Source organism: Myotis myotis, unplaced genomic scaffold (genome assembly GCF_014108235.1).
Source record: "Myotis myotis isolate mMyoMyo1 unplaced genomic scaffold, mMyoMyo1.p scaffold_m19_p_7, whole genome shotgun sequence".
Classification (NCBI taxonomy): domain Eukaryota; kingdom Metazoa; phylum Chordata; class Mammalia; order Chiroptera; family Vespertilionidae; genus Myotis; species Myotis myotis.
In genome coordinates, this window is record NW_023416379.1 from 9,236,395 (window position 1) to 9,259,368 (window position 22,974).

Consider the following 22,974-nt stretch of genomic DNA (forward strand, 5'->3'; position numbering starts at 1 on the left):
AGAAGTCTCCTTACGGGAAGGCAGCATTATATGTGTGTTTGGGGGGGAAAGTGTGGTTATTTTCAGCAAAGCAGCAGCAGCAGCTGTAGAAATCACTTTCCAAGGATATTAATATCCGGGACTCAGAAAGGTAATCTGGAGAAAGGCTTGGTAATGAGGCTTTTAGCCACTCGTTCTTGGAAGCTGTCAGGAAGCAAAGGGCCCCTTTGTGTTGGCTTATGAATCATGGCTATTTGATCTGCGATTACATTATAGGAACTAAGATGAGGTCACCACTTAAGCCGCTTATTTTTAAGGACCAAAGGCTGCGCCTGACCCAGCGTTCCAAAGGTGAAAGAGCAGGAAGTCACATGTGGGGTCTCACAAAAAGGACAGTGTCCTCGCAGCCTGGTTCCGATTAAAGGGCACAGAGTAGCCCTTCAGAGACTTGTCTAATTAAGGGCAAGCACATACTTGACACATCACTTTTAAGGAATATCCCCTTGGTAGAGATAAAAGAAATGCAATCTTCAGAGGTGACCCACACAGAATTCCTTATGATTCAACTGAAAACTATCTGAAAAATGTTTGAGTTTATCGATGGGGGCTGAGGGTGGGGAGGGGCTTTTTTCTCTTTGAAAGCATGTAATACTTTTATATACTGATCAGAATTCTGCTGGGAACAAGCCCATTTGCTCTGCAGAAATGGAGCCCAGAATTTTGGGTTTCAGAGATCACTCAAATATTGAGATAAGTTTTTAATTTTAATTTTATTTTCTGATTACAGTTTGTATTCAGTACTATTTTGTATTAGTTTCAGGTCTATAGCACAGCGGATAGACACTGGAAGTGATTTTAATCAGCTGACGTAGGTTTGCCAGCGCGGGTATTAAAAAAACACACTGCCCTAGTCGGTTCGGCTCAGTGGATAGAGCGTCAGCTTGCAGACCAAAGGGCCCCAAGTTCGATTCTGGTCAAGAGCACGTACCTTGGTTGCAGGCTCCTCCCTGGCCCAGACCCTGGTCGGGGCATGTGCAAGAGGCAACCAATTGATGTGTTTCTCTCACATCGGTATTTCTCTCTGTCTTTCCCTCTCCCTGTGCTCTCTCTAAAAGATCAATGGAAAATATCCTCGGGTAAGGACTAACAAACACGCACACACACACACACACACACACACACACACACACACCGCCACCAAAACCCAATATACCACATTACTTTATAAAAACCCCACCTAGGACCGTGGTTGGCAAACTGCGGCTCGCGAGCCACATGCGGCTCTTTGGCCCCTTGAGTGTGGCTCTTCTAAGCCTTAGGAGTACCCTAGTTAAGTTAATAACAATGTACCTACCTATATAGTTTAAGTTTAAAAAATTTGGCTCTCAAAAGAAATGTCAATCGTTGTACTGTTGATATTTGGCTCTGTTGACTAATGAGTTTGCCGACCACTGACCTTGGACAATGACTTATATTACACATATCATTGCACATGATTGGAAATTTCACCACAGAACAATGTTTGATTATACCACAATGTTTGGGAATCTTTTTTTTATTTCTAAAGCACCAGTCAAGTATATGCATGGAAAAGTCTAAGAAAACATGAGTTGTTGGTGGTCTTACCAACAACTGGTAGGCATGAAGTATTTAACAAAATGTTAAGTATGATTTACAAAGCAGACTTCCGAGCTGGGGAATAAAAACACCTCAGACGATGCTCCCAATGAGGCTTTGCCATCAGCTTGTGAAGGGCTTTGACTTCTATCTAGCAAAGTGAATGGGCATTCGAGGCGTATGGTCCTCCTGTTAGGGTTAACCGGCTAAATGTGCTACAGGGAAGTCCATTACCCACGACCATTCAAGGACCAGACAGTGACTCAGGCTGCTGAGTCATGGCCACCTTCACAGCTGCTTGGGGACTGCCTTTGTCGCTCTCTGGAGGTAGAAGAGGATGGGCCTTTAACCTTGGTCAACCCTCTCAGCACCAAGCCAACGAACCACTCGTGTAAGAAAGAACACCCCGCCCCCCACCTCTATGTGCTGCACTCGTATTTGCCTAACCTGGCGCCACGCTAATATTTTTTAAGGTAGTTAGAGACCTGAAACGAAGAGGAAGTACTACAGATCACCTAAATCTGACCACAGCCACACGTCTAGGGACAGTTCGATGTTTCCGGCTGAGTTTGAGGGACTAAAGATCACACCCTATATTAGACACATTGACAGCCACAAAAGTCAACGTTGCATATCTCAAAAAAATAATGTTCTAATTACAGTCAACACCCGACACCCAAGGATAGCATTTCAATCTCTGTGGGGCACCAAGTAGATTAAATCAAGTTCTGCTGGTAAGACATATATGAGTTCTCAAGTCAAGGTGAATATTTCAAGAGCCTAAGGTGGATTCCTCCCCTCCCCCAGCCCCAGAAGTATAACTTTTACCTGTTGTGTGTAAAGATCAATTTTGGATTGTGCCTCAGGAGAGAGTTCTATATCTCTGGCTCCGTAGACAGCCTGTGCAATGGTCCTTATCTTTTCCACAATTGGAAGCTGGAGAAACAAACATGACAGCAAAATCATTAACTTTCATTTCATCACAGAGTTAAGGGAAAATCAGTGAGACTTTCTGCAATTGTTTACAATTCCCCAGTTTCAGATCAGAGGTCAACAAGCAAATAAGAAGCCTTAGATGTTCAGCCAAGTTAGAGGCTGCTTAGTTCAGCATTTTTATCCAGTGCAGCATTTAAAACATGTGGTGTCTCCTATGGTTTTTAAACTCAGAACAAGAGTCTCCTCACCAAACACCAAGTGCTGATTTCTAAGTGAGTCTCAACTCCGGTGACATGACAGAGTGTCGCATTACTAAAGAACGGCTCATTTTCTTATGAGCAGAATAGGTTGAGATTTTAATATAAATGTTGTGATCAAACACTCTGTTGGGAAATCGAAGGTTGAATCTAGTGTCACTTTAGTCAATTATGAGAAATCTTAAAGAAAGGGGAAAATCCGAGAAGACAAAATATGGGCAAATGTGTGGGGAGATGAAAAATCTTCCAAGATGCTAAATGGAAAATATGGATGCAGGTTGCTGGTAAAATGCTAAAAGCCATTCTTAAGAAACAAGAATGGTTCATTAGGAAAGGAATATGTCACAGGTAAAGTAATTCTCGAGGTAAGCAAAGCATTTGACGAAATTGTTCAGAATTTGCTGTGGGTAGGAAATGCAGGCATAATGCAGTTAGTAGGTTTACTCTTGGGTGAACAGTTGCTGGACCAAGTGCTGATGGAATGGACGTCACCCAAGGAGCAGAAGCCTCTCGTGGCCTGAGTCAAGGATGTTGGTTGGCTATGGCAAGTGGCACATCTGCATAAATTATTGTTGCTATCCATAGGAAAGAGAATTATCCAACAGGGCAAAATAGAAGCTAACTTCACCCTCCCAATCTGATAGACCCCAAAACTGCTTTAAAATGGGATTTTCATTATTATAGTTTTTATTATGGTATAGTTGTTCTGTGGTCTGGAACTTAAATATTGGACGTTTCAACAAATAAAAAAAGAAATGAAGATACAGACCATTATAATCTTTCAATGAAGGACATTAAAAGAGGATCTGAATCATTGGAGGGAAATACTTTGTTCATGGATGAGGGAACTCGATGCTGTACAGATGCCAGTTCCCACAAACAACCCATTAGTTCAATGTAATTCCAATAGAAACCCCAAGAGCACTCTTGGCTACATGGCCAACTAATTCTAAAATTCATCATAAAGAGTCGTGGCATAAAGAGGTAAGATCACTTCAAAAATAAATAAAACCAAAAAAAACAAAGACAACAGGATCTGCCTCACCACCATACCAGGTATCAAAACTATGCTAGATAATTCCACGTGGTATCGACACAGGACCAGACGCATTAATCAATGGGAGATAAGAAGGAACCCAGAAAGACACCTCAGCAGGTGTGGATAGTATACAGCAGAAATAGGGAAAGGGCTGCCTTTCCAACTGAATTCTGGCTGGAAAGAAAATTAGATTCCTGCCACATACCAGGTCCCCAAATAAATTCAATATGGAATAAAGGCATAAACTTTAAAATTAGAACTCTAAATAACAGAGGAAAACATTGGGAACTCTACGCTCTGAAGGTAGGGAAAAATTTCTTCATAAGGTAACAATAGAATACATCCCAAAGGAAATGATTTACAGACCTGACTACATCAAAAATTTAAAAATTTTTGTATAAAAAAAGATCCTGTAAATAAGGTTAAAGGATTGGGAAAAATCTGGGAGAAGATATATGCAAATATTTTAAAGTCAAAAGATTAGCCCGGTCCATGTGCTCAGTGGTTGAGCATCAGCCTATGCATCAGGTCACTGTTCAATTCCGGGTCAGTGCATGTGCCTGGGGTATGGCTTCGATCCCCAGTAGGGGGCGTGCAGGACACAGCCGATAGATGATTCTCTCTCATCATAGATGTTTCTATCTCTCTCCCTCTAACTTCCTCCCTGAAATCAATAAAAAAATATATTAAAAAACCTTTTTTGAAATACTCAAAAGAGTAGTTACTAGAAAGGATAAAAAACAACCACCACCAAAACCTCCCACAGATCAAGAGAAAGACAATTATTTAATTCTGGGCAAATGGAGTGTGACTAATAATCATATGAAAAAATGCTCAATCTTATTAGTAATCAAGGAATACAAATTAATGAAAAACCAATGCACACCTATTAGATTAGTAACACTGATCAAGTGTAAGTGAGAATGTGGGGAAAATGATCCTTCTAAGTGCTCTTGGTTGAGATGCTGATGGTCTCACCTACCATGAAAGCCCCCGGATCAGAGTCTGACACTAAATCTATCCATGGCAAGAGGCCTTTTGTAAACCATGTCACAGGAGAACTCAGAGAAGAATCTCCACCTCTACAAGGGACAACTCTGGGAAGGAATGATCATCATCTTCCAGGAAGGCAGAATACGAAACAAGGTCAGAAATTAGAAGTACTTTTTAGCCCAATATTTAAGGAAAAGCTGTCACCACCAGAGCCGCCTCACTGAGTAGCGACTGTCCATTCGGGGAGAATTCAGTCTCAGGCAGGTATGGTGCCAGGAATGTTGTGCGAGAATGACTGCATGACGGTACAGCTGCGGCTGGGCTAGAGAGATAACCTCCAGGGTGACTTCGAATGTAAAGGATTCAATGTTCATATTAACTGAAGAATGAAGAATGGCCCACCAGTATATCCTCAAGCCCTGTACAGCTGGACAAAGGAGTGTGAATGTTTCTAAATTTCCTACTGCCGAAACATGGATTCCATGTGGTTCCATCGTTATAAGAATCGATAAGAAAGTCCAGGCGGCTGGAAGAGGCTTAGGGGAGAAAAAGAACCTATGTAATACTTTCAACAGCAAAGATTTCAAAGAAAGAAAGGAAAAAAGGAAGACCAGGAAGCGATGTGCTCAAGGCAACACTGAGAGGACTTTTCACTTGAACCTTCCATCTCATTCATCAGCACAGTGAGTTGATGGGCACTGAAAGGCCTGCTGTTGATGCTGCACTTAAACTAATATGATCTCCTCTCACGTCAATAAATGCCTTGCAAAGAGCAGCCCTTTTTAAGGAATAAAAGTTAAAAGGAAGCTGAAAGATATTTATTGCACCCACACAGCAAGTACAATGACCATGCTATGCCAGGGAAGTCAGTTCTCAGGATACTGTGTCCCAGGCAGTGTCCCCGCGGCGTCCTGTCTCTGCTTGCACCCCCTCCCGGGCCGCTCCAGCCTTCTGTGGGTGCCACAGCACAGCTGGGTGGCTGTTACCTACATCGTTTTACTGCAGCGCAGAAGCAATGAGAGAACGTGTTGTAAGTGTCTCGCTATACAAACCTCAGGTAATATTATTATGGAGTGGGGGCAATAGCGACTAAAAGAGTTATGTTTCCTCTGGGAGCAAAACAAAATGACAACAGAACAGATATTACTACTCATAACATATTTAATGAGAAGAGTAGCACTATTTGCTGTACTCTGTGATCTGGAAATAAAGTTGGTGAGTGTAACTTTTCTATTAGGTAATCATTAAAGAACTCATATGGGAACAAATGGTGACTAGTGAAGGTGTTAGTGTGGGTGGGTATTTAGTCGGTTTATTATTAGGTTTTAAAAACGAAAATACTTCAAGAAATATAAATATTTAAATTTTGTTTGTGGTAAAAGAGACATAACACAATTTACCATCGTAACCATTTTTAACTGTATTGTTTCATATTCTTTTCTTAAAAATATATTTTTTATTTACTTCAGAGAGGGAGAGGGAGAGATAGACAGAAACATCAATGATGAGACAATCCTTGATCGGCTGCCTCCTGCACGCCCCCCTACTGGGGATCGAGCCCGCAACACAACCCGGGCATGTGCCCTTGACCGGAATTGAACCTGGGACTCTTCAGTCTGCAGGCCGATGCTCTATCCACTGAGCTAAACCAGCAAGGGCTGTTTCATATTCTTTAGTACCTTCTCCTTGTTGTAAAACCAACCTCCAGAGCTCTTTTCATCTTGAAAAACTGAAACTCTGTCCGTATTAAGTACCAACTCCCCTGCTCCTGGCAAACCTTTCCACGCCCTGTCTCTGGGAATTTGACTACCCCAGGACCTCAGATCTGTGGAATGACACATGGACAATGGATGTCCTTTTGCACCTGGCTTTTCATTTAGTGCAATGTCCTCAAAGTTCATCCACGTTGTAGCGTGTGCACAAATTTCCTTCCTTTTTACGGCTGAGTAGTTTTTCATTGTGTGCACTTACTATATTTTCAAACCTACTCATCTGTCAGTGGGCCCTGGTCCCGCATTTTGGCTATTGTGTGGAATGCTGCTGTGAGCTCAGCATGTGGGCCCGGGCTGGACAAATCCCTCCTGGAGACCCAGCTTCCAATCCTTCGGGCATAAGGAAATAGAGGTTTTTTGGTCAACAACTAACCTGTCTTCCTGTCTGATGTGCATTTGAAAGTGCTGCGGGAATTTCAAGCAGGTGCCAGGCTGACTCTGAGGGCTGTGCAGTTGTTTTATTTCCTGCAGGATAACTGCAACCTCCCCCAAACGACACATGGCCGGAGCAGGCCGTGCAGAGAGCAGGAGGGGCCAGCAGCCGAGGCCCAGGCGGGAAGCCTGTTCTCCTCACCCTTGGTTTCCAACTTGACCTCAATGTATAGACCCAGCCTCACCAACCCTCAGAGGTGAAGATGCCCCCTAGTGCCCCTGCAGCTAGAGTATGGGAGACTGCACCGCCAACGAACACCCGGGCCCGCATGCTGAATAAACAAAGTGCTTCGGCTCAGTGCAGCCAGAAATCCCACCACCAAAGTTCTATTGGGCCCCCTACCACAATCTTCCTTTTTCACTTACATGTGCAAGTAAATAAATAAGAAGAACATCTCAGTTAACAGATCTTTTGGGTTTAATATAAAAACTAAAAAAGGCCCCGGTAAGGCAGTTCCCATTGCATACGGGCTATTTATATTGTGTCAGCGGGCAAGGAAGTGCCTGCTGTTTCTCCGCTTGATTCTGGGCAGAAGTGTAATCCTTAAAGAAAAAGAAAGCCAAGCTCAGCCCAATGATCCTGATCTGAACTTGATATTCTCTGTAGTAAATGGTAGTTTTTCTGAAACAAGTAAAACGATAAACTAAATTATGAGTGTTTATGCACTAATCATGCCTGGCTTTCCCCTGGCTCCATAAATATTTACTAATTTATTTATTCACCACATCTTTCATCCTCATATCCCTACCTAGGATTGTGGCCTGCACACAGTAGGCATTTCATAAACGTCTGGTGAGGGAATAAATAACCATATACGGCAGGTCCTTGCAAGATGTCACGCAGTGCAAAGAACTTCAGGGACTTTCTGTACCAAGCACTCGTGGCGTGAGGACAATGGTGAGTCAACAAATGGGACAGGACAGTGTGTGACAAGGGCTCCGGGAACCCTTCTATTAAGGGTGGGAGGTCCCGGACTGCAGGGAAGGCAGGCAATCGGCAAAAGCAGGCAAGACGTAAAAAAGGACTTGAATCACGCCTGGAGGACGTGAGAGATCTGAGCAAGCAATGAAAGGAAAGATGATTCCACACACAGAGGAAGGCACACATCAAGGTGTGAACGGCAGCAAACACAAGGTTGATTCTGGAAACAGTGCCTATTCTCTTGTATGATGCTTGGCATATTAATAAGCTACTTCACAAAGCCTGGTGTCTCAACTAGTCCTGTATTTCCGATCATTCTGAGCCAACCGTGCACATTAACTCTTCATCTTCACCCAGAATGTAAGCCTGAACATATTCTGCATTGGTTAGGTCCCAAACCTCTTCAATGTACATTCAGGAAACCGAAATAGTCTCGCACACAGCCGTCCACTGGGCACTTCCTGTGATGATGGACATGTTCTCCCTGCACTTCGCACCCCGTGGCCACCAGCCTCCTGTGGCTGTTAAGCAGGTGAAATGTGACTAGTGCAACCGAGGAAATGAATTCTGACCTTGGGCGGTGGCACAGCACAGGAAGTAACTATGACCAGCGGCCACGCTGTGGCGCCGTCCCTTGCAGAGAGCAGGCACACCATGAAGTGGTGGCGGCACAGAGGTAAGCTGGAGGGTGGGCCTTCAGGCTCCTCAACGCTCACCTCGTGGACGGGGCGATCCAGGCTCCACGTTAGACAGCACAGCCTCCTCGAAAAGGCCTGCGGGAGCTGCCGGAATTATTCACTGAAGTTACTTAAGACCTGCTTTTTCGTGGAATAAAACGGATCTACAAGTTCCAGAAAGCAGCTATCGAAATAAAACAATGTTTTTTTTCTTTTTTTTTTTGGTGAGAAGAAAATGGGCGAAAATAAAGTGAATAGAATATTAAGTGAAACAGAAGAGAGTTAGAAACGAAACTGCGGGAACTGGAGGAAGAGGACGCGAGAAGCTTCATGACAGGGCATCGCCGGCCGCAGCCCTCAGACCTCCAGGAAGACCCAGGAGAGCAGGACACAGCGCCCCACCACCCACACTCCGCTCGCTCTGAGCAAGCCCGCGGCGGCTGACGTGCTGGCCACTGTGCCGCGTCTCCGCCGGCCACACGGAATGAAAACTACATTGCTCTTCTGTTTCACCAAGGCCACAGAGGGGAAGTAATACGAATGAGACGTTCCTATGCTGTGATGTGGGCGAAATGTTTGCCAATGCCCCTAAAATATTTAAAGGGAAGGACCGATGAATAAACTTGCAAGTTGAATAGAAATCTCTGGACACAGTAATTATTTCATTTTGTATTTTAAACAAAGCATGAATTTTAAATGACCTGCAAGTGCAGTTTGGTAAATAACCTTTCCTGTATTTTAAAAAAAAAGTATAACGTGCTCTAGCTGGTTTGGCTCAGTGGACAGAACATCAGCCTGCGAACTGAAGGGTCCTGCATTCGGTTCTGGTCAAGGGCACATGCCCAGATTGCAGGCTCGATCCCAGTAGGGGGCGTGCAGGAGGCAGCCGATCAATGATTCTCTCTCATCATGGATGTTTTTCTCTCTCTCCCTCTCTGAAGTCAATAAAAATATATTTAAAACACGACACCATCGGCTGGTAACTTACACAGAGCGTACACCCAAGATGCAAGGGGTTCCTTACAACGTACCCTCAGGGTCAGGAGAGCAGCTCTCGTTGTAACTGAGAACAACAGGCCCATATCCTCGACACAAAGCATGTTCTTAGCTGGAAACCAGCACACGTGAGCAGCACATGTGAGCTGCCACGATGTACATGCTGACGTCCATGAGCCGCCTCTGAGCGGCCATCCCTGTCGGCTTGCAGGCCCCGAGCAACAAATTCACCCAGAGGTGCTCATTCTAAGGCCACCGGGGTGTGGAGATCGCTGGGTCTGGGGAAGGAAAAAGGATCCTGGCCAGAAAATCTGCGTTTGTGCCTGAGAAGGGACAATAAGGAATTCACACGGTGAGCTTCTACACTCTCAAACGGGAGATTATAGCAACGTCAAAGGGAAGGAATACAGCAGGTCCTCCCATCACATCCTTTCATCTAATGCTGTCTCGTCATAAGGGTGTCGTTTTCTGTGCTGAAGTGGTCTGTTAAACGTGGTGCCTTTAATGATAACACCTGCGATGATATTTAAAAAATGCTCCTTCGTGCTTGCTTTTTAAGCTGAGAAAATGAATACTGTCCCCATACAATGCTGTGATGTCTGAATTTAAGTCAGAAGGGCAGGGATGGACCAGCTAACATGTGCTGGGACACTGACAGTTCATTTCACATCCTTCAGTCTGTCCTGATTGGTCCATCATTTGAGATGAAATAAATGCATTTCTAGAAACTTCTGTCATAGCGACAGCCCCTTTTTCAGGGTAGAGGAAGGCACTTAAATGAAGCCACAGGAATCCCTGTGACATGCACAAAGGAAGCCGATCCAGATCACTGTTTTTCTCACAGGTGCTATTTCCAGCATCGGACACAAAGCCGGGGGAGCTCTGCCAGAATCACACGGGGCCCAGCAGGCTGCGTGAGAAAGCTGGGCTGGTGCTAGCAATAGTGTCGGATCTCCCGAGACCCATCAGACACAGGTGAGCGAGCAGGTGGTGGCCGAGGAGGTGGGTGATAGACTGCAGGCCCAAGGAGACTTGACAGAGGCCCCGGAAGCCGGCGCTGGAGAAGAATCCAGTTTTGACAGAGATGTCAGGAGAGTTTGCAGGTGGGTGTGGTGTGGTCGAGGGGAGATGATATGGGAATTCAGGGCTGAACCATGGGGAGGAGGCCAGGGCAGAAGAGGGTGGTGAGGGACAGAAGCAGTTCAGGCTGGATGACCGGAGCCTGATCATCAGTAGGAAAGGAGAATATAAGGGAGTACATAGGGAAGAAAAATGGGTTCATGAATGGGATACTTAATGAATGGCAGATGTAAGGGGCAGCTTCCTATAGAACACGTCACACATTCCATGCACAGGGAGGGGGAAGGCAGGGAGGTGCGGTTGGGGGGGAACCACACAGACCAAGGACAGGGCTGAGGATAGGGAGCCAGAGGAGGTCTAAGGCCCCGAGGGGGAGAAACAGTACAGGGACAAGGGCAACAAGAAGAAAGAACGTCCCTTCTCCTTGGAGTGTTTCTTTGCAATGATTCTGAAATATAGGAGACATACAGAGATGTACAAAAATGTCACTGCCGGGTTTTAAATTCTATTAACTAAAACTATATATATATATATATATATATATATATATGTAGTGTGAATGTACTTAACGCCAAAGAAATGTGCACTTAAAAATGGTTAAAATGGGAAATTTCACTTATGTATATTTTTACCACAATTTAAAAACACTATATATACACTACATATACATACATATAAGTAGTCATACGAAGGCATTTTTATTTATTTAAAAATTGAGGCTCTGGCCGAGACCGGTTTGGCTCAGTGGATAGAGCGTCGGCCTGCGGACTGAAGGGTCCCAGGTTCAATTCCGGTCAAGGGCATGTACCTGGGTTGCAGGCACATCCGCAGTGGGAGATGTGCAGGAGGCAGCTGATCGATGTTTCTCTCTCATCGATGTTTCTAACTCTCTATCTCTCTCCCTTCCTCTCTGTAAAAAATCAATAAAATATATATTTAAAAAAAAAAAATTGAGGCTCTGGTTGCAAATGCCTGGAATCCCATTAAAGGATAACCCCACCGACAACTGGCATATGTTCAAGTTTCAATCAATAAGAAATAGAAAATAATTCCTCAATAACCAACCCAAAGCAAACCAAACCAAAACAAAACCCCCGCCTTAACCCACTGTACGCCACAAGGGTCCGCAGACGCAAGCCGGCCCTTCCCCACACGCCACTCGCGTCTATAAAAAAAATGTTTTCCCTAAGTGGCAGCCCTGATCAACTTTAAAACCATTTTTTTGTGAGAATTTTCAGCTGAAAATATTCAAGAACACCCGAATTGTGAGTAATATATTTATTTTTATAATATTCATTGCAAATTGATTTTTTAAATTAAATTCAAAATACCATGGTGCATGGGGATGGTTTCCGTTTTGGACGGTGGTAGTTAACTGGTTAAAAAGACCAGCAGGGGAGAAGACGCCTAACCGTCCCGTCCAGGCAGTGAAAGCACAATAGTCCAGGAAGGAGGGATGCTGGCTGGGGCCCTGGGCCGAGTCCCAGGTCTGTTTTGATTTCCCTGTATCCAGCCCCCTCGCTGTGATCAAGAGAATGGCTTCACACAAAGAACAGGAAAGACCTTTTAATAAAAACAAACACTAGCCCCTCTTGCTGTCAAGGTTACACCTCAAGATGTTTGCAAGGTCAGAAGAAGGCTACAGAGACGATTTTCAACCTCAATTCCTGATTTAACAAACAATAATCAGACTGATTTGCAAGCTGACTTTCAGCGTCAACCCATCCTTTGCAAAAGCAACTGAATTTCTGCTATATCACGAATGGTTTTCCATTCTAATGGAGAAACAATGCTAAACGTCTTGCTTTGGTTTGGTGGTGCCTTTCTGTGGTGGGCAGGCAGACAGGAGCAGAGCAAGGACGACGGGCCAGGTGCAGAGGTCATCAGGGTGAAAAGCCGTGGGTGCCTAGCAGAGGGCAATTGTAAGAGTGGGACCTTATCCCCAGGTGGCTTTCCTCCCCTAGCATATCGCTGGTCCTGTGGTTTGGGCTCGGACCCTCTGACCTCTCCTCCCTAGAGATGACATTTAGGCCTCAGTTCTATTCCAGCTCGAGGCCCAGAAAAGCAGCAAAACCAGACACGCAACACCTTAGCCAAGGCTGACGTCAGGACCAGCTGCACTGACTAGTGAACCCCTGCCCTAGAGCTGACCAATCAATCAGTGGAGACCCTGATCCTGAAAGAACACACCTGGAAAGCTAATGAGTAATCTATTGAGACCTCCCATAAAATCTCCACTTTAAAACCCCTGGGACATAAGACCCAATGCACTCTCCCTCTTGGGGCCTTTCTCCTCCTTCCCCCTCCCCCACTGTGCATCACCATTATCTTCCTTACTTTTAAGCTCCAAGGGCCCCCTTCCTGTGCCTCTATAACAGTGGTTCTCAACCTTCTGGCCCTTTAAATACAGTTCCTCATGTTGTGAACCAACCATAAAATTATTTTTGTTGCTACTTCATAACTGTAATGTTGCTACTGTTATGAACCAAAATGTAAATATCTGATATGCAGGATGGTCTTAGGCGACCCCTGTGCAAGGGTCATTCGACCGCCAAAGGGGTCGCGACCCACAGGTTGAGAACCACTGCTCTGTAACCTGTTTCCCAAGCCCAATTCTTCTATGAATTACTTCTTTGACCTCTGTGATTTTCCAAACAAATGTTCGCTTATAGTTTGAGTCTTGGCTCTGAATTCTTTCCTAGCCAGAACCCAAGTACCCAGGTTGCTGAACCCAGGTACGTCCAATCCCACCATTCTAACACCAGATGCTGTTCTTGCCACGCCCAACATCTCTTTCTCTGTGCACTAGAAGCCTTGGATTCTAATTCCTGGTTTTAAGCCGCTTGGACAGGAAATCAATCCTAGAGTCTCCAAAGGTACCTGCGTTGCAAGATAATTCTTGCAGTCAATTCAGGAGGCCCTCTCTCTTTCTGAGTGATCGTGGCAGGAGGAAGATCTTACGCTGCTTGCCAGCTTCCTACGTCTCTGCATTTTCCTCCGAGGCATTTCAGTTGGTCCTCACAGCAACGAGGTGAATTTGAAATTGGTGTTACTTTCAGACACTATCGATAAGAAAGCCGAGGCTCAGAGATATGAGTCAACTTGCCCAAATTTGTATCTGAAGTAGGAATTAAACCTTGTCAAGATTTGAACACAATTCTGCATGACCACAAGGCTTTATTCTTCTTACTCTAAGTGTCCCTTTGCTATGGGTTAAGTCCCTCATCTCCTCTGAACTTCTGTTTCTGCATCTATAATGCATGATCCACCGACTTATGCTTGAAAAAAGGTATGAAAGAGGAATGTTAGCTAGTAAAGTGCAAACATGGATTTGTCTAAGTGCAAACATGGATTTGTCTTTCTGCTATCCTATTTTCCTGTGTGCTTGCAGATATTTCACTAGTCAACTATAAAGATATTGTAAAAAGTAATAATACAAAAGAAAATGTCATATAGAAGATGAACTTGGAGGGAACTCTTAACTTCTTAAAGTGGATTGTGGTTGTCTAATATGATTGATATACTATTGTGGCGGGCAGTTAGACAGACATGAGCAGAGCAAGGATGATAGGCCAGGTACAGAAGGTTACCGGGGCGGAAAGCCCTGGGTGCCTAGCAACAGGCAAAACTGGGAACACAAGGGTGACCTTTCCTCCCCTAGCATATTGCTGGTCATGCAGTTTACACCCCCAACCTTTCATATTGCTGGTTGTGTGGTTTGGACCCGCTCCTGACCTTTCATATGGCTGGTCTTGTGGTTCAAACCCTCCCCTGACCTTTCTTCCCTTGGCATATTCCTAGTCCAGTGATGGCGAACCTTTTGAGCTCAGCGTGTCAGCATTTTGAAAAACCCTAACTTAACTCTGGGACCGTGTCACATATAGAAATTTTTTGATATTTGCAACCATAGTAAAACAAAGATGTATATTTTTGATATTTATTTTTATATATTTAAATGCCATTTAACAAAGAAAAATCAACCAAAAAAATGAGTTCTTGTGTCACCTCTGACACGCATGTCATAGGTTTGCCATCACTGTCCTAGTCATATGACCGCCTTAGAGGAGGAACAGGGGCCAGAGAGAATAGCCTCATATGACACCCATAACAAGCCCTTGCACGACCACTCCCTTAAGGGTTGGGCCCTCAGGACAATGAAGTTCTGACCCGCATTACATCATCTTAGGAACACATGTAATTTTGCTCTTTCTCCTAAATTCTCCCCGTGAGACTTGCAACCAGGGGAGCAACAGGCAGTGGCAGCTGCAGCTTATGCTGCATTAAGTCCCTAAACCTGTCTCAAAGGCCCCTTTTCTATGACTTTTCAGTGAGCTAAAAACAGCCTCACCATGGCTCACTTCTGTCACTGTGACTTACTTTCAGTGAGTCCCCGCAGCCCTGCGTGGCTCACTTCTTTGTTCTAACTGTTTCTAGGGAGCTAAAGCAGAGCACCGCCTAGGCCAGTGATGGGGAACCTATGACACGCGTGTCAGAGGTGACACGCGAACTCATTTTTTTGGTTGATTTTTCTTTGTTAAATGGCATTTAAATATATAAAATAAATGTCAAAAATATAAGTCTTTGTTTTACTATGGTTGCAAATATCAAAAAATTTCTATATGTGACACGGCACCAGAGTTAAGTTAGGGTTTTTCAAAACGCTGACACGCCGAGCTCAAAAGGTTCGCCATCACTGGCCTAGGCTCTCTCCTGTTGCCTTTTCTATCCTAAGCCCTTCCTTTGTTTCACTGTTCCCAGCTTTAATAAATATGCTCTCAAAATCACCTGGACTCATTTTGTAAAATCTTTTCCTGCATGAAATCAAGAATCCATACACTACTGGCAGGCCCTACGCAGACCTGCCGCGGGCCCAATCCCTTTCTGGTGACAATATGATTGTGAGAATGTGATGCACTCTATTTAAATTTAAATATGTTAATCATACATGATAAGTTTCCTATGAGCAATTAGGTCACTGCATTTTATTCCAAATTTTTAAAATTATTATGAATCAACAGCTGCCTCCAGTTTTCTAATCAAAAGTTGCTTACTCTTGAATTAGGAGATACTTTGGTTAAAAATGTGCAGAATTGTTCTCGAGGAGTGGCTGCTTAACTCAATTTTCTGTAAAGTTCAGCATAGACCCCCAAGTCAGCAGTGTAGCTTGTTTCTTGCTTTAACTATGGGCTCCCTGCTGTTGTCCAGCCTCACAGTGTCTATGAGGTCAGGCGTCTCTCTTTCTCTCTAACTGTTCCTCTTTCCATGGGGGTTTTGAGCCATTTCTACTCCCCACACACAAGCAATCATGCCCCGTGCTCCCACAATATTTCAACTTCCTCCAAGTGATCTCAGGTGTTTCTTCTGTAACACAGGCCAGGGGTGGAGCCATCCGAAATCAGACGCCATGGACCCTGTACTGAATATGTTCCTAGTGTGATGGAGCTGGAGGAGGTCCCAAAAGGCACACAACACAAACCAGTCTGAACTGAGAAGCAGGGGCAGGAGGCTGATTCATCCAATAGCATTTTATCACCTTTCTTCCTGCAGAGCAATCCCACATGTACCAAGCTGCCAAGCACCCAATGATTAGTCATGGGGGGTGGGGGTGAGGAGACAAAAGGGAACAGAAAGGGTTTCAAGAAAACCATTACTTAGTCTGCAAAGGTTCACCAGCACTAAATATGCAAGAAATCAGGGGAAGAAGAGTATGAGCTTGGTTATTGTCTGCGCCAACAAATTCAGATTTCTATGCTGTTACAAGACAAGGTTGTAAATGGGCTCACTGACCAGTGACAGGAACACAGCTCTGAGGGAGGCAGTATGAAGTGAGCCAGAGCAGTACTAACTCTTTTCACAAACAGTCATGTAACAAGAGGCCGGGAGGCTGATTATCAAATAAACAATTATGCAGCTCAAATCTAATTTCTGTTATAAGAAAAGAGAGCAGCATATGTTGGCAAAGGAGGTAAGAATCCTGGCCTTGAGGCCACCTATCAAATGCAGGACTTCAGACCACATTATTATAAATTTTCCCTTTCCACAGGAGAGCAGACATTTTAACAGCATTATCTCCATGAAGAATGGGAATTCAGGAAAAATAAATTTAGTGGGAAGGAAAAGGGTTCATCTTAGGGTTAGTGCGCATGTCTGAGCCAGCACAACTCAGGAACAGGCTTCTATTCCCTGACCTTTTCACCTGGGATGATGGTCTTCTTGAAAAGAGACACACTTATGAAATCACTCATTTAAAAACCAAAACTGTCGTTGCCGCTCAGAGTAGGGTGGGTGCTTCAGACTGGATGGTGATGGTCTGCAAGTGAGTTTCCTACAGTTTGTGTAAAGGGCTGAGGGCTGTGCCCGGCGCTGACACCCCGGCAAGGTTTACCTGGGCAGCAGGGTGCAGGGAGGAATACAGATCGCCAGGGCCAGCCGCCATCTGACTGGCTACATGCCTGATGTGCCCACTGCAGGGCTGACTCCTTCTTTGCTTATCATCTCCAGGGTCAGAGAACCCACAGCTTCCAATTAGAATACTTTCCTTCATGTAAAACCCCAGTCTCCTCCCCCTATTTACCATCTACCACCTCTGCAACGCAGAACATTTTAGTCTCATTCATACAATGGCTTTGCAACATGACAAACCTCTTCTGGGCTAACCATCCCAGTACATTCCTGAAATCCTTCTTTCCACAAACATCTCCTGAGCCTGTACTGTCTCCCTCACTTGGCACGGACTCTGGGCCCATCTGTCATGCTCCTCTCCGGCGGGTCACTCAGTTACTGCCCCTTTCGGCAGTATCTCCCCACCCCCAGCTGTGAACACAGTGCTGAATCCTGAAGAACAGGGCAGGACAATGGCCTCCATCATTCTGAATACTCTCCCAGCTCCGCCTCTTTCTGGCTGTGGGACACTGGGCAGGTTCCCTGACCTGTTTGTGCTTTAGTTTATCTGTAAAATGAGGGGTGGTGGTGGGGGGGCATGTCAACAATTCCTCCCCAACAGGAACATCAGGTGCAATGAAGTTAATGTACAAAGGACTCATTATGCCTGGCACCCAAGCTTTCCTCAGAGGGAGCCTGCGCCTCAGGTCAACATCACGCTCATGGTGACGCAGCGCTAGACTTCCAGGCAATGCTACTATTCACCTTTTCTTATTCAGCTTTTGGCCACTGCCATCTGAACAGGAAGGAGGGGTGACGCTATTGCTGTGACATCTGAGAGACAGACCGACAGGATCTGTGAGGGATGGAGAAGCAGTCAGCCGCAGGCTACCCACTCTGGCAATCACGGGCTACCTCTGAGGACAAAGCTAGGAGCCAGGGCTGAAGCCACAGAAGGCAGAATGGAGATGTTTAGGTGGGTGCCGGGGTAAACTGAGGAAAAGTGAGGTCCTGGAAGTCAGATTTTCTTAGTGAAAGCTCATTATCCAGCTATGTCTAAAAATATACCAGAAGATCCAGCTACTCTACTTTTGGGTATATATCCAAAAGAATTCCAAGCAGAGTCTTGAAGAAGGATTTTTACACACATGTACATAGCAGCATAATTTACAATAGCCAAGTAGTAGAAGCAACCTACGTCGCCCAAAGATGAATGGATAAACAAAATGTGGTATGTGCATACAATAGATGACCCTTCAGTTTTAAAAAGGAAGAAAATTCTGACATGCAATAACATGGATGCATCTTGACATTATGTTAAGTTACTGCTATAGACTGAACATTTATGTCCCCTGAAGGTGTTGAAGTTTAATCCCTAAGGTGATGGTATCGGGAGGTGGGGGCTTTGGGGGGGGGGGGGGAGGTGATTAGGTCATGAGGGTGGAGCCCTCATGAATGGAATTAGTGCCCTTATAAAAGAGACCCTACAGAGCTCACTCACCCCTTCTACCCTGTGAGGATGCAGTGAGAAGACCCTCACCTGACACTGAATCTGCCTCAATCTTGGACTCCCCAGTCTCCAAAACTGTGGGAAATTCATTTCTGTTGTTTATAAGCTACCCAGTCTATGGTATTCAGCCCAAAGGAACTGAAAACTGAATAAGCCAGTCACAAGAAGACAAATACAGTACCGCATAGTCTTACTTACATGATCTACTTAGAGTTTTGACGAGTCAAACTCATAGACAGAAAGTAAAATGGTGGTTGCCAAGGGGCAGAGGGGAGGGAAGGAATGGGGAGCTATTGTTTAATGTAAATATACTTAATACCAATGAACTGTACCTAAAAATAATAAAGATGGCACATTTTATGTTATATGTATTTTACCATAATTAAAAAAATTTTTTTTTAAATATACTAAACATAGCTCAAGAAAACTAAAACGAGAGAGAAGAGCTATAGTAGAAATGAACAAAGGAAATCCGACCCATGATTAGACAAGCCTTATGAAGATGCTCCAAAGTCTTATTCCTGTGCAAATCCTGAGAGTGTTAGCTGTGGGACCCAATTCTCCAAAGCTCCTCCTCACCGAGGCCTACTATTTGGAAGCAGAGAACCGTCACGAGTGCAGGCTTTGGGGCAGGGAGCACGGGCCTGCCCTTGGCAATGTGGCCCTGTCAGATGGCTTAACCTCTTTCCCCTTCTCTTCCTTCTCTGCTTCGGCTGTTGTGAGGACCAAATGGGACAAGCCGTGCAAAGCTTTCAGCACCAGTTCAAGTATAAGAAACATTAGCCATCAGGACTGCTGTGGGGTCTTACCTGGACATCATACAGGAACTGGAAACGACTTCTTTTACTTGCAGCTTCTCTCACAGCCCACGCCAGGTCCACCGACCCCTTTCCACCCATCGACCAGTGGTAGCAGGGGACCGCATCAAAGGCGCCAGCCCGCTTCGCCAGCTCACACACCAAGTCAATCTCGGCCCGGGTGTCAGTCCTAGTGATGAAAATGTCTGTGGTTTTGCATCTGCATTCATTTAGCGATGTTTTTAAAGAAAGACTAACCATTTATACAGAACTCTGTTCCCTAACACTGAATATATTTTAAACATCAAAAGTGGTTACATCATGTTTAAATAAATGAGACTTAAAGAAAGACATGGGGGAAAAAAATCCCTTGTAACATGATTCAAATATTTCAAGTTGTTAAGGGTTTTATTGAGAACATTCCATAACATATCCCTTTGATCATCCACAGTTTTTCAAACAGAAATGCTGGGTGGAATGAAACAAACAAACAAAAAAGGCCAAAGAAATGTAAGTCGCTATAGAGATTTCATGCCCCTAGTGACATCTGAGAACACTTCTGCTGTAACGAAGCCAATCAAACCAAACCGAACAAACAGAAAGAGGAGAGCGTTCCTGGGTTCTTTCAGATGAAGCGGAGGGAGACCAGCACCCTAAGGCACAAACAGTTCACAGGGCGGCCAAGCGCTGCGGCCGCCCTGAAAGGAGGCGCCTGGCTTACTTGAAGACATTCAGAGCCACGACCACGGGAACCCCGAAGAGCTGAGCGATCTGAATTTGCTTCTGGAGGTTACAGCAGCCATCTGCCACCAGCTGGATGTTCTGCAAGAAAGCCAGACCCCCATGCATCGCATCCCACCACACCTGCCACACTCAGCTGGGAGGGCCACTGTGGCAGGGCTTGCTGCCGTATCTGCTCACTCTGTGGCCCTCGAAGCTATGCAGGAGCTATACACAGGTCCCATTTTCCCCCAAGAGAGGTGAATGAAGAAGGAGGAGGTGGCTCCTTTTCAAAATCATTTCTAAAATTATTCGGAGTTCAATGGCATATTTGAGTCTTGAGTCAGGCAGCTATTTCTGCAGCTGACCAGTGGCCAGGGCATAAGCAACGTGCCCACGCCCCTGCAGGTTGGTGGACAAGAAGGCTCCCGGAGGGTGAGGAGAGCTGTCTAGCTAGCCTCTGCTCGAACCCCTGGCGCCACCTGTAGGAGAGGAGAGGTACTGTTGACAGTAAACCAAAGTCTACAGAGTCAAGTAACTCAGGCAAGTCATAAAGCCAGGAGTCAGTTTTTCCCACACCTAAATACATGGATATAAGTTGTGTATTTGTTTCTGTGCTGGAGACCGTGACTTGGGGGTAAGGATCAGGAGATAAAGCCCATATCTATTATTTCGTAAGATTAAAGACTTAACTGAATGGATTGTATCCCTACCCCCAACCCTTTCCTCTAGGATTATTAGAAAAGCACTTTTCTAAGTCGCTGTGGGTGGAGGACTCATCCACTAATTGCATTGAACTGCAAGCCAGTGGTTAACTGGGTGTGAATGACTCTCCACTGTGGCCTTTTAAAGCAGTCACTCTTACCTCCTCTGTGTATTCTTTCTTAAGAGGGACACCAGCAGTTACCTGAGATGAGACAAAATGAAGAATAATCTCATTAAAAGGCTTACTCGAGCCCTCGCTGCTGTGGCTCAGTTGGTTGGGCGTTGTCCAGTGCACCGAGAGGTCACCGGTTTGATTCCCCGTCAGGGCACATGCCGGGGATTGCCGGCTTGATCCCCAGTAATGGGGATGCAGGAGGCAGCCAATTGATGCCTCTCTCTCAAATAATTAAAAACATTAAAAAATAATGCTTCCTCTAATTCATCAAGAGCCGAAAGGAACACAAATCAGACACTTTTAGGGAAGGTGCCTTTAAAAGTACATTTTGTCATTTTAAACCAGTAACTGGCAGTTCTGGCTGAACATAAATTCTCGTGGGAAGCTTTTTAAAAACAATGGTTCCTGGGTCCCACCCAGACAAATTAAAGCATGATTTCTGGGGCTGGGACCCAGGATCAGTAATATTTAAAAATTCCCCCAGGTGATTCCAATTTGAGCCAATATTGAGAACTTTCATAATGTTGCCCATTATCCTAGCATAAAATGCAACCTGTAATGTGATCAATTCCCGAATTATACAAAGCACACCATCTTTCTAAGTCATTTTAAAGCAATGCCATCACGATTTATTTATTTATTTTGGCCTAGGTTGGCAGGACAGCGTAAAGATGAAGAAAGTAAAGTTGAGAGAATGCAGGTGTCTTGCCAAAGCTTATAGAGCAAACCAGAGCAGAACAGGAGCTTGAATGCAATAGGGTTCTGAAACCCAATTTTGTACTTTTCCACAATCCCACATGGTTTTTATCAATGGTCTGCTACCGGTTTCAATGAAATCCTAGAAAACATTTTGATTTACTGAGGGCAGGGTGACTTACTCTCAGTGGAAGAGGTCTTGAGAATATTGAAATCCCTGGGAAAGAAGTTACCTCTATAACAGATCAGATTCTTTTTGGATCGTGTGTGAAAACAAAGTATTTTCAGATGGGTTTTCCCAGCCCTGAGTGAATGCTAGATTGAAAAAAGGACGGAAAGTGCTGCTGAGCTTGCACACATGCACAGTTCTGCAGAATCCAACACTGAGCAAAAGCAGGAAGAATGGGCTGTACACAAGTACCAGCAAGAGGGTCAACTAAACCAAAAGTTGGTTCTAGAAAGACTAACAAAGTCACCCTGGCCAGGTGGCTCAGTTGTTAAGCATTGTCTCATACACCAAAAAGGTTTCGGGTTCAATTCCTGGTCAGGTCACATATCTACGATGCAGTTTTGATCCCTAGTCAGGGCACATATGGGAGGCAACCGATCTATGTTTCTCTCACACATGGATGTCTCTCTCTCTCTCTCTCTCTCTCATTCTCTCCTTCCCCCTCTTCTTCTCTCTAAACATATCCTCCAAAGGTTCATGTAATATTTGAAAGTTAACTAATATAATTTGCAGCACTGATAGATTAAAAGGGAAAAGCATATCATCTCAATAGATGAAGAAAATTGTTCAATACCTAGTTAGTGTAAAAACTTGGCAAACTGCGGATTAAAGGTAATTTCTTCAACCTGATAAAGAACATATACTAAAAATCTACAGAAAATATCACAGTGATGAACTATTAAAAGCATTTTCTTTCAGATCAAGAATAAGAAAAGAATGCCCAGTATTACCACTCCCATTTAATACTGCACTGTATCTAGGAAGACCTGGTTAGTGACAAGAAAAAAAAGTATAAAGATTGAAAAGGAAGAAACAGAACTGTCATTATTTTCAGATACGATTGCCCATATAGAACTCTTCAACGTATCTATAGCTAAAATAGTATAATTAATAAGATACTTTTTTAAGTCATAAGGATGTAATGTACAGCATGGTGACTATGACTAATAATACTGTGTTGCAAACTTGAAAGTTGCTGAGAGAGTAATTCTTAAAAACCCTCATCATAAGAAAAAAATTTTTGCAACTTTATATGGTAACAAATGTTAACTAGACTCACT

The 22,974-nt window shown here is 44.4% G+C and overlaps 1 protein-coding gene across 4 annotated transcripts in view; it reads right to left on the reverse strand.

Moving 5' to 3' along the window:
- Positions 1 to 22,974, reverse strand: part of MTHFD1L (methylenetetrahydrofolate dehydrogenase (NADP+ dependent) 1 like) — a 159,947-nt gene that overhangs the window by 37,851 nt on the left and 99,122 nt on the right. For 3 of the 4 annotated variants that reach the window (XM_036316574.1, XM_036316572.1, XM_036316573.1), the window contains 4 exons: positions 20,974 to 21,015; positions 20,110 to 20,210; positions 19,401 to 19,578; positions 2,425 to 2,532 (listed from right to left, as the gene is read on the reverse strand). In XM_036316574.1, coding sequence (XP_036172467.1) covers positions 2,425 to 2,532; positions 19,401 to 19,578; positions 20,110 to 20,210; positions 20,974 to 21,015 — 429 coding nt within the window. The remainder of the gene's footprint in view (positions 1 to 2,424; positions 2,533 to 19,400; positions 19,579 to 20,109; positions 20,211 to 20,973; positions 21,016 to 22,974) is intronic. The other variant, XM_036316575.1, reaches the window with a different exon arrangement.